Genomic DNA, 12,041 nt, shown 5'->3' with positions numbered 1-12,041 from the left:
GGATTGAAACCTGAAAGTAAACAATTTAAGAGTTTAAAATAACTGCGTAAAATGTAAATAAAGCTTTTTCAGGGTGGAAGGGGTGGGAAGCTGCCAAGAAAGAAAGGAACTACTTGAATTTCTAATGCTAAATTAGAAGAAAGCAATATACCAGTCTAACCACTTGTTCACAGTTGAAAAACAGCAGACTGGGTGAAGAAAAGATTATTAAAAACATGAAAGGCTTTCTCAATCAATACAATGTTACTAAGCTCTGGGACCATAAAAAACCATATTGAAATAAACCCAAACACTAATACAGCAAGCTTCTTTTTTACAGTAATTTGTAAGAAAAGACAGGAAGAATTTCAAAAGAATCCACACTTCTATAAATTGGCAAGAATTTCTATTCTTTCTTGTCCATATCTGTGATCAAACCATGCTATCCATTCCCCTATTGCCCAAACACAGCTATGAGTCATGTCCATGCTTTGACATGTTGCTCAATGAATTGAACTCCCCTCCTTCACCACGTATAACCAACAGGGAGGGATTCTACACCTCCGTACCTCTGTATGATGGAGCAGCAGGTGCAGCTGCCACTTTCCTGACTTTGGGAGTCACCGCATTCTCCACATTTGTGATCACAACAGGTTGCTCAGCATATCCCAAGTGCTGCCCTCTGCCACCTAGCTCTTCAGAATGCTCCCACTGCTTTCGAATCCGCTCCTTCAGCTTCTCCAACTTAGCATCATGCTGCCGCCGTTTCAAGATTTCCAGCCTATGAGCACTAGAAGTACTCGTGGCAGAAGGGGAAGACACTTTCAGTTCACTGTCCTGCGACGTGTTACTCTGAGGAGTTTTAGTGCTACTCTCATCTCCTCTGGAGCCACTAGTTTTTTCCTCTTCCAATCTTGGAGGTGTTGCAACCTTAAGAAATGCCTCATTATTCTGCAAGGCATCAATTGCTGGTCGGTCATTCAAGTACCTAACAACAGTCTCATCTGCAGCAGAAGAAGATGGGCTTTCAAAATCTCTGCTGTGTAGATCCCGCTCATCTCGGTCATGTATCATTCGGCCTGTTATTTCAGTCTTCCCTTCTGCTTCGCTGAAGTCCAAACTAGAGAGCAGTTGCTTGGCCTCAAGTTGGCTTGAACTGTGATAAGACAGAGAACTATATGTATCCCTGATGTATAGAAGGAAAGAAAAAACTCACCATCAGAAACACAACTGTAGGACTTTCCAACCCAGCAATCAGCATGTTCATTAACTAAAAGAATGACTTCCTATACCTTGTCTCCACTTTAAAGGCAAGTTCTTTTAAAGTTTGATCACCACACATTTAATAGTGCAAGTCTGATGAAACTGAAAGAGGTTTCTGTTCAAAATTTCATTTTCTGCACTCTCTGTCTGAACAGGACTATATATAAAGTTGAAGAGCTGAAATTAGGGCATGTAGAAAATCAGCAAGCAGTAATGTCACCCTTCAATTTAAAAAAGCTTCAAATCAAAACCAAGTGTAAAACTTAAGAAAAGCATAATTAATATATGTTCTCCAAAACAAAGCAATGCACACATGCTCCTCGACAGCACATTCATTAGCTGAGAAAACAAAGAAATTGCACCAAAACACCCTGCCCTGTATTTGAACATTAAGAAGGCAAGCCCCTGATAAGAACTTCAGAGTGAACTGGCTGTATTGCAACAAATGTAAAGCTTACTGAGAGCTTAGAAATTCAACAAACTAAGGATCTCTTAGCATTTTTTCACAGAAAAACAGACTCTGTATTTGAATAGACTCATGGTACATATGTTGTTAGGACAAAAATGAATTTAATATTTTTACCGATGAGGGGCTGAAGATGTGAAAATCCGGCACCTAAGCTACCTGGCTTGCTTCTTCAGCAATTATGTTTAAAGGACTCATTTAAGCCAGGTCATAACATTCCACTTGTGAAATTGTCTACCTTTCTTTCTCTAGTAGCACACTCCTGTTATAGTGTAGTAATCATTACCAATCAACATAAAACTTCAGTGGTTTAATTTCACAGAATTTCACCAAAAGTGTATATAAATATACACATACACAGATTGTTCTACCCATTATTCTGGTTTTGTTTTCCTATGCACACTTTAAGTATTGACTACAGGCTGTTCTCAGAGAAGGAGTAATGTGTTAACATAGCAGCTCTGACGTTAATCCCCAGATTAATCCCTCCAATGCCACACAGTCTTCTTACTGTAAGAAAGCTATTCTTTTCAATTGGATGTAATGGCATGAGTCTAGCTGCTCTCATTTTCTTCTTTTCCCTGAAGTCTAAGCTTACTACATGTTTTTAAAACAAATAACTGATGTAAGTTATTCCAGATAGGGTAGACAACAGAGCTGTTCAATTAACAAAACTGACCCAAGATTACACAACTGATCCAAATCAGGCTCCCATGCAACAAGGAAGGAGAACCTCACAGCTGACACAAGAAGTGGAAAATGAGACCGAAACTTAGATGTCAGGATAACAATTATTAACAGAGAAGTAGTGGAATTAAAAAAATACCATTGTCCCAACTCCACTCTAATCAGTCAACAGCAATTTGACTTCGCTAGGAGAACATTTAGAAAAAAATGCCAAGTATGTGTTAGAATCCAATAAAAACTTATTGCCAATCCAACCAAGCTATTCATCAGGGATGCCTGTGCAAAGAACACACGCTGCTTATAAAACACAAGGAATTGAAGAAGTTATGGTAAAAATCTTCTAGGCTCTGATATTACAGCAAGTTATAATTAGTTTATTTCTGCTGCAGGTTCTCTTTCTTTTTGAAAGCTTTTCAGGCATCTTATATTCACTACAGTACTTAACATAGGCTAGGAAAAACAGGCTTTCTGTATTTTCCTTCATTCCTCACACCCCACCACGTTCTATGGCCTGCAATATTCTGTGCCACTTTTTCTCCTTTATACAGCTGTCCTTATTTGGGTTTCTCACACATACAAAAACTGAATGCATCTTTAGTACTAGATGTTCTTGCTCTGCACTGTCTTATGGTAATACATTTGGGAACATGTGCTGAAGAACTAATGAAACAAAGCTGGAAAAGGATGAGGAAATACTCTTTTTGTCCTTATTACTGAAACTAAATACCTATCAAACCTATCAGGCCACAGAGGCCACAGCAACTTGATGATCTGGCCCTATTTCAACACGTTTGACTTCAAACTCATATTCACTGAACAAAAAATAAATTTGTAACATTTTTTAAAAAGGAAGACACTTTTGTCCAACATCACATGCTGCTCATTTGGGTGGATGAGGAAGCAAATCAATTTTTGAGTTGTCGTCAAAAACATCACTATTAGCTGAATTCTCATCTTAGCATATTTTTCCTTAATAGTCAACTGTCCTAGCACTAACCTGTATGAAGCCAATGGTTCACGAAATTCCACACGATTGCTTTTTTTCACATTGCTTTCAAGAGTGGTCGCTCGAAGAGGGCTGCGTGAGGACTTCTCCTTGCTTGATTTATTTTGGCTGGAGGACCGGGAAGCTGAAGCAGAAACCAAAGAATCCTCTATGTACCTACCTCTCCAGAAAGAGAAAGCTCTTGGGGCTGAACAATTAAGAACACAGTTTTTCTTGGGTTGGAGCAGCACTCCAAAATAGCATTTAAAGTACTCCCTCTCTTTTTCAACAAGCTGATTTCAACAACTAGGAGCAAGGTGGTAAGTGCTTGAATCTATGATCATATTTAAAGAGAGATAATAATGCTTAAACATTAATTATAAGTAATTAAATCTGTGAAAGTTGACTGTGTTGCCACTAGAGGTCGATCTGCCTGCCCTTCTCCAGTGGCACACTACCAGAATGCTCTCAATAGTTAGTATTTAAAACGAGGGCTCATTTCTTATAAGCAAATGCCTCCTTAAATGAAATAAAGGAAGCACGAGATTTAGCATTCTATTAGGATGTAACAGTTGACAAACATTAAAAAACATAAACAGCTAGTCCAGTGTAAACTTAGGCATATACAATTGTTATCCAAAACCCCCACAAAAACATGGTATCAGAATGGGATAAGCACTGCTCACTCACAGTGTGGGGAAAGTCCTGTCACTCCCTCTAACCCAGTGACTACGACAGCACACTTTCCTTCCTAAGCTAAGGGAAGAAAACATTAGTTTCTCCTGAGCAATTAGAGTTTCATGAATAAAGATCATTGGCAGGAGACAACTTGGGGGCAGGGAGGAGAAATCAGGTTTTCCCAGAATGCAGTGGCTTCACCCCGCCTTACATGCTATGTCCTCAATAATACATACCCTTTCTGCTTATTTTCCTGCTAGCGCTAGCAGAGGGCTTCTTGGCATCCATGACAGAATCAAATACAGCCGTGCTGGTGGGAGCGATTTCCAATTTGTTCTCTATATGGCGCAGCTAGAATTTGAAGATAATGCAAATTAGAATATTGTTTTCAATTTTTAAGCTACAGGTTTTTTTCCCCTAATGTGACAATTTTTTCCTTATTTTCATAAAGAATAAAACTGCAGGCAAAAGCAACTTCACGAGGCGGATGTTGCAAAACTGCATAGCCTTATGGCCAGAAACTACATCAGATTATTAAGTTTTGTTTAAAAAGATTATCCAGATTAGGTTTTGTTGCATAGTTTTGTTTCCATAAGTAGGCTGTTGTGAAAAAATTAGTAACATGTCATTCAAAGTCTTAATGCTTGGCCTGAATTAAATATTCATTCCAGTTGGAATAAATTCTATAATACTCCTTTCAAAATGGAGCATGATATGAGATTCCACATGTAAAACCCCACACTGATGCTCAGCTATTAAAAAAGAGAAGAACAAGGCTATGGGAAAGGGCTGAATTCCCCGAAAAACCAAGCTGTCTTGCTTCACTGAAGCCAGGTTTTAGAAACTAGTGTGATATTTCAAGCACCTAAGTTCCCACAGAAAGACAGCAATTCCAATGCTCAAAGATGGAAAATTATGAAATACACTGGTGGTGTCCCAGTTTCTGACTAGTTTGGGTAAACAGGGGAGAACTATTTTTTCAAGTTTTCAGAAAAATGGTAAGTCACCACTTTCTTAAATAGAAGGGTAATATTACACTCATGACTTAGCAGGTATTACTATACTCAAGACTAAGCTTGCTGTGGCAAAAATTTCTTCTACTGTGTGTGGAAAACTTTTTCCAAGATACAACAATGTTCAACACGCATGTACTCCAACTGCTTGCCCTATTTTCAACTTGTTTAACAGATAACCACTGAGCAAAACAATACTTGGTTAAACCTTTTGTAGCCATTAACTTATTTGAAAAGGAGTAAGAAAAAAACAAAAAGAAAAAAAATCAGTACTTACAGCAGCCTTAGTCTGAGAAAAAGTAGCCCATGCTGCAGTTAGATCTACAGGGCAGAAACAAAGAAATAAGTTTCTCATTAGTACATGGAAAACAATGAAATAAAATGTTGCTTCAAAATAATTTTCATGGGCTCACTAATCAAGTTCTTTTAATGACTCCAGCCTGTAAATCTCCTCTATGAGAGGCTGTTATCAGTCAAGACTCATCTTAGAGCAATAAAGTATTTAATGTGAAATCTAATGAGTTCACTAAGTTAGGTTGAATGCATTATTACACTTGAAACAAAATGTACCACACATTATAGAAGATGTTTAGAAGATAAAATAAAGCTGGTTATTTACCCCAACACAAGTATCTTACATTTTTCCATTACACTATAGTTTAACTACTTTTTTTTTTTCCCCTTCCATTTTCTTCTTCAGTAAACTAAGCATGAACACATGGTCACTGAAAGACTCTACTCAAAAATCAAGCTTTGAACATGTGAATTTTGAATAATAATCTTTTTGAACTGTACACCCTACAAACAAAATAGAAGCAATGTTTGCAAAGAACAAGCAGGAGGCACTAATCAACTTCAGCCTTTTAATCTAAACAGATAGCATGTGCTCTATGTGCAATCCAGTTCATTAGGATGCAGTAGTATTTTCCTCTAAAAATATTTACTTCCTCAGTTCCCCTCTTCTTCTGGTTTCTAATGGTTTTCCTCTAATCTAATGGTTTACACAACGCAACATCCAAAATCTTAATGTGCATCAGAACCATGGAGAGTAGTAGCATTAGAGAGTTTAAAAAACAAAACAAAACCTTCTTTTCCTTATAGTAAAAAACCTGCCAATTTCATTTCAGGTAAGATGCAACAGCACAAAGAAAGAGGGTTAAGGAAGTAGCATAGAAACAACTTTGCTTTGACTTCGAGAGAGAGTGCTTCAGACTTAACATGCGACTCAGCTGCTCTACAGACCAGAGTTTTCTTCCTCTCAGGGACATATTGTAATTTATTTGGTTTTGCTCCCTCTTTTCCTAAATTACAGAGTGATCATGACAGTAAAAAGCTAACAGGATTTATCCAGTTCAGGGAGACAAAAATGCTACAAGTCGTCTTAGTGGTGATGTACTGCTGCTATTCAAGTGTCTTTAGCTCTTCACCACTTTGGAACTGAGCAAGAGTCAGGAGCAACTGCCTGTCGGGCTCTTCTTCACTTCTTTCAAGAGCCTACAGTTCCCAATTTCTGTTCCTGCACTGCTCCTCCCCTACAGCACTCAAAAAAAAAAATCTGTTTCTGTGCCATCTTGGCAACCATATCATAGGCTGGCAATTCCTAATGCAGATCAGAGTATGAAACTGCTATTTCTACAAAAAGGAAGCCATATAACACATAGTCTTAACTTCCAAATTGAGGCAGGAGAATGCTTCCTATAAAAACTCCCCAAAGTTTCAAACAACTTGTGATAAAACATCTTCCAAAACAAGGCAGTAAAACAGAGAAAATCCATACCTCTGGTAGAATCCTTGTTTTGGTTATGCCTCGGATTTTGTAAAGGCACCTCATTTGACTTGTTGCTCCACATTGTGTCAATTTATCTACAAAAAAAAGGTCATGTAAGAATCAAAGACGTATAAAGTAAGAACAAATGTATCTTATGCTAAAGAGAACATAACCTTGATCACTATGATAAATGTTCACCTCTTATGATGATTTCAACTCACATCATGAACAAGATCAGAAAATCAGCACCAAATCACAAGCGTGTTTACAGCTTGCAGTTTTTCAGAAACCACGTAATTCTGTGGATAAAGCGGGTTTCACTTTTGTTCTTATTTGTTATAAAGAAGAGTGAACTTGATAAAAGGAAACCCAGAGGTCACACAATTTAGATCATAGTAATAAGTATCCCAGCAAGTCTGAAGATGACAACACTGAAATACTGCACATGAAGGGGTAACAGAGGCAGCACTACATGGCTTGAACCTATAAATGTTTGGCGAAAATACCCAGTTCTGCCAGTGACAGAGGAAGGTGTCACCTATCTGTGTTAAAGGAAAAGGCAGAACAGAACTGCGCAGCAGGACACTACAGCCAGGAAAAAAAGATAGGACTGGAGCTGCCGTTGTTTTCCTGGGAACTTCAAAAGCAAGACTTACAGTGAATCTAAAAAAGTGCAAACTCTGAGTAACAAACCAGGCAGCCACTATCACCAAAGGAGTTTTTAATAACGGAGGGAAAAAGAAAAAGCTACTCAATCAGGAAAGATAATTTTTAAAAGAAAAGGCAGGTAATTTATGCAAATAGTTATTTCTCACTACTTTCATTGCAAAAGATTGGCTGTCATAGGTGAAGTTATAACAGACTTTTAAAAAGTGCTATGTAAGAAAAAAAGTAAGTTTGAGAGACCTAAGAGGAGCTCATACAGCCAACATGAACTCTGATTAGTCAGTACTGCTCTACCCTCTCACCAAGGACCTTCTATCTGGTGGCACGTGCTTACTGAGCTGTCTTCACAACAGACTGATGACATTTCTGTTACGGAAAAATAAAAATTAGGTGACCACGGAATTCATACAGGAAGTTCCGGACCTCTGAAAGAGTCATAAAGGCACATTTTCCTCTCTCTCCTCTAATGCATTCCCAGATATAATTTTTCTTATTTTCTTAATTTCTGAAAATTTCTTTTGCTTTCACTTCCCTACATAGTGTGCCACATAAAAGGGCATTAAATATAAAGGTCGTTCTTCTGATAAAAGGTGACCAAACATCCCACAAAATTAACACTGTGTACTACCTACTGGAACAGATCATTGCTTGTATATTTTGTGACAAAGATTTTTATCATATATGGTTTTAAGGATACTCACAGTGACCAATAGTGAAGTTTGGTCCTCACATTCAGTCATATAACTTACTGCCATAAATACAAACTATCCCACAGAACTGTTCTTACGCCCCAAGACAGACTATCAATAGTAAGAAAACAGGTCTTCAAAAGACCTTTAGTTCTTTCTTTGTATATTTTGTGACAAAGATTTTTATCATATATGGTTTTAAGGATACTCACAGTGACCAATAGTGAAGTTTGGTCCTCACATTCAGTCATATAACTTACTGCCATAAATACAAACTATCCCACAGAACTGTTCTTACGCCCCAAGACAGACTATCAATAGTAAGAAAACAGGTCTTCAAAAGACCTTTAGTTCTTTCTTTAAAGAATCCAAATAAATGTTCGAAAGTAAAAGGTACGTGAGCTTATGTATGTAGGTACAGAAACACACACTTAAACACACATTAGTGAAGCCCGCAATAACACAGAAATTCTAGAAAGAAGTGGAGGTGGTTTGTTTTTTAAGTATCTAGTTATGGGCAGCGAGCCAAGGGAAGTTAGAAAATTCTGCTTCTAGGACAGGTGCTGCAGAGCTCATTCATGCAGAACCGCAGCTTTGTGCCCCACATCATTCATGCTACAAATCACAACACTGCCCTGCTCTGGAAATCATCTAATTGATCTTCTCCATCATTGGAGCAAAGAGGAGTTGTGCTAGAAATGTAAAAAACAAATATTAATAAAAATGGGGGAATTTTCCATAAATAACCAATTTTGACAGCCACTGAAAATGTCATATCATACCATTTATCAGTTTCTTGCCCAAACACAAACATAGCAAAACCTTCTCAATATGTAAATTTAGCATAAGAGAACTTCAGGACAAGCAACCATTTCTTAAGGGATCAAGTATCCTTCTTCATGTAATTGCCTAGGATTTATTTTTATCATTAGAATTACTAGTATAGACAGGAGAACTTAGTCAGGGACTGGAATTTACACAAATTTATATAGTTTATTTTACGATGCCCTGTGAATGTAGTATTGTAATATACTCTATGTATTCCTTAACTCTCTATGAAAAGTACCAGATTAATTTAGAAAGTCTGAAATTGCTTGTTAGACCTTTCATTCTGACACTCAAGTAAAAGCTGACAGTCCTTTACCTGAGCTGAACAGAACACAAGTCAGACAAACAGTGAACGCACTTTTGAAAACACCTTAGTTCTACTAATAACTCACAGATGTGTGCTGATGACCACTAATGGTCAATAATTCCGCCTCAATGCCTTGGCTCAAAAGTATATGATGCTCCTTTATAAAAGGGCACTCAACCTCTCCTCCTTTCTGTACAAGCTGGGAAGTAATCACAGAGCATCCTGCTGTATTTCTCGTCACGAAACCTGCAGTGCTGGCTCCAAGTGTACAATATCACTCTTACTGGCTTCAGTGCAGCCAGCTGAGATCCACCAAGCAGTTTTGCCTAACTCAGGTTGCTGCTGTTTGAAAAAAAGACACGTAAGAACTGAGAATTCTGGAGCTGTCTACAGTTTCAGGAACCTAATATTGCAGTAGCTTTCAGTTGCGATACAATCTTCGTAACTATAAGGGTTTGGGTTTTAGATGTCCCTCTCCCCCTCCTTTGGAAGGGTGGGAGAAATTTATCAGCTTTTCAAAACCTATCTACAAATCATGTTGCTTCCCACCAACCTTTGAATTCCTACAGATTAATAGAATAACGTCTTTCCATTGTCACAGCTTACATGAATAAGCAGCACCCTACAAAAACCAAGTACTTGTATAATTCAATACCCTGTCTCTGCAAGAAGTTAAATCAGACAGAGGAGAACTTTAATGCTATCAAGAGTACAGCTAGGGGGTGGGAGAGAAAAAAGAAAGAAATCAAGACACAGTTGCCATGTTTATTCATAGGATTTGCATGCAGGGTAGTGGATCAGTTAAACACTAAAATACACTGAAATTAATATTGACTAGAAAATACTACTATACTAAAAATTTATGCAAAGGAAGTTTAAATTATATTTGAAAACACATTTTACATCAACACAAAAGTTGTCTTGATGTCACATGAACAACTTCTTTACAATGAAGAAACACATTGTAAAAACTACATTCTGAAATGACTGCTTCAAAAAGATTTTTTTTTTTGCTAAACTAAATGATCCATCACTATTTAATACAGAGCTTAAAGGAAGGGGGGTACACAAAGCAGCTCAACAGATGAAATGCCAAAGAACTTCTGAGGAGACAGCAGTGATGGCAAAAGGTTATCTGCAGGTTGGAGAAGGCTATGAGGATCTTAAAAGTTTGATGAAAAAAGGTGGAAGACTGCAGAATCAGCAGAACCGACCTCCTGGTTATTTGGTTGTTCACTATTAGACACAGACACGTACACAGGCTCGTTAACGGCTGGTTTGCCAAGCCTCGTCTTGGGTGAAGGGTTAAAATACAAACACCATTGTGTTCTGATGTTTCAATCTGACGTCAAATGCCCATCTCATTCTCTACTCATTTGTCCAAGACAAAAAAAAAAAAAGTACACAAGAGAAGGCACAGCAGAACTGCTGTAGATGAGGACCTAAGTGTAAACTACCAAGAAAAGGGTATGCTCCAAACTCCTTGAAGAAACTGGGACACACACACACACCCCCCCCACTCTTCCACAAACACTGTCCCTATGGAAAGACACTGAAAAGGACTGACAGATCAGAAAGCGCATGAGAAGACACCAGAAAGGCGGAAATGGAAACTAAGACAAAAACATGGCCAAATAAAAAAAGATGAGAAACAAGCACTAAATTTACTACCAAAAATACCAAGGATGGCATTGAAAGGTACAACAGATAACAAAATAACAAGTCAACATGGTAAGAGGACAGCATTTTGAAAGGAGCAGGTGATACGAAAGTAGAATTTGCTTAGCAAAAGTACACAAAAATGTCAAAAGATGAAAAACAGGGCTAGGAAAAGAGAAAGAAATGTGGTGAGAGAAGCAGGACATAAAAAGGAAGAGAACGGAGAAAGACAGGATGGAGAGAAAAACTGAATGAACTTTTGAAGAATCAGCACAGAGAGCAGCAAAAAGGAAGAAAAGAAACTGGTATAGTGGTCCAATTGTAAAGTTTTTCAAGCACCCTCTGTATGACTTTTTTCTTAGTAGCACAACCTCGATAAGAAAAGGAAAAAGGAAACTCAGAAGTCATGGCACTGAAACAAGGAAACAGGAGAGGAAACTGAATCATACAGATTCAGAGAATGGCAGAGAACGTGAGCAAGAGATCGCCCATTGTTATTTTCACTAACATTTAGTAGTTATGCAAAAAAAATCCCAGTATGTATAGGGAACAGTATTCCTCAAGACTTTGTTTCTTATAAAAACACGAAAGATACCAAATGAAAGGGATACCACAAAAGAAAAGATGAAGCTTTGCTAAGAGTATGGAAAGAAACAAATTTAATATTGACTTTCATGGGATATTCTTAAATGTTTAATCCCCAAAGTGGCAGGTTTTGCTACAAACTGGTATACAGAGCATGAGGCCAGCACTTCACACCGTTTAAGCTACAATAAGGCAGCAGTGCCAATAAAAGAAGTCATCTTTTCCTTTCTTTATGCCTTGGTCTCTCTTGCCTTATTCAGGTAGAAAGTCAATGGGATTATGTGGTAAAGAAAAGTGGACTGGGAATCTGGTAAGGTCTGGAAGTAGCTTTTTTGTTCTTTTTGCTTTATTAGTTTTAGCTATGTCGTACCATAAGCTACAACCTCCATGCAAGCAAAAGGAGAAGGAATGGAAGAATCGGGGAACAGCCAGATCAGTCCCAGTCCTGCACTAGCTGCTGTCACGTAT

At 37.9% G+C, this 12,041-nt stretch overlaps 1 protein-coding gene across 1 annotated transcript in view; it reads right to left on the bottom strand.

The window, feature by feature from the left end:
- Positions 1-6,921, bottom strand: part of CEP350 (centrosomal protein 350kDa) — a 62,922-nt gene extending 56,001 nt beyond the window's left edge. Inside the window, 5 exon segments of the mRNA XM_009577877.1 lie at positions 512-1,165; positions 3,393-3,561; positions 4,295-4,409; positions 5,349-5,392; positions 6,849-6,921. Coding sequence (XP_009576172.1) covers positions 512-1,165; positions 3,393-3,561; positions 4,295-4,409; positions 5,349-5,392; positions 6,849-6,921 — 1,055 coding nt within the window.
- Positions 6,922-12,041: the final 5,120 nt, after the last annotated feature.

This window comes from Fulmarus glacialis, unplaced genomic scaffold, assembly GCF_000690835.1.
Source record: "Fulmarus glacialis isolate BGI_N327 unplaced genomic scaffold, ASM69083v1 scaffold13025, whole genome shotgun sequence".
In the NCBI taxonomy this organism is placed as follows: Eukaryota; Metazoa; Chordata; class Aves; order Procellariiformes; family Procellariidae; genus Fulmarus; species Fulmarus glacialis.
The sequence above is the reverse complement of the archived record's forward strand: the minus strand, read 5'-3'. Positions and strand labels throughout refer to the sequence as shown.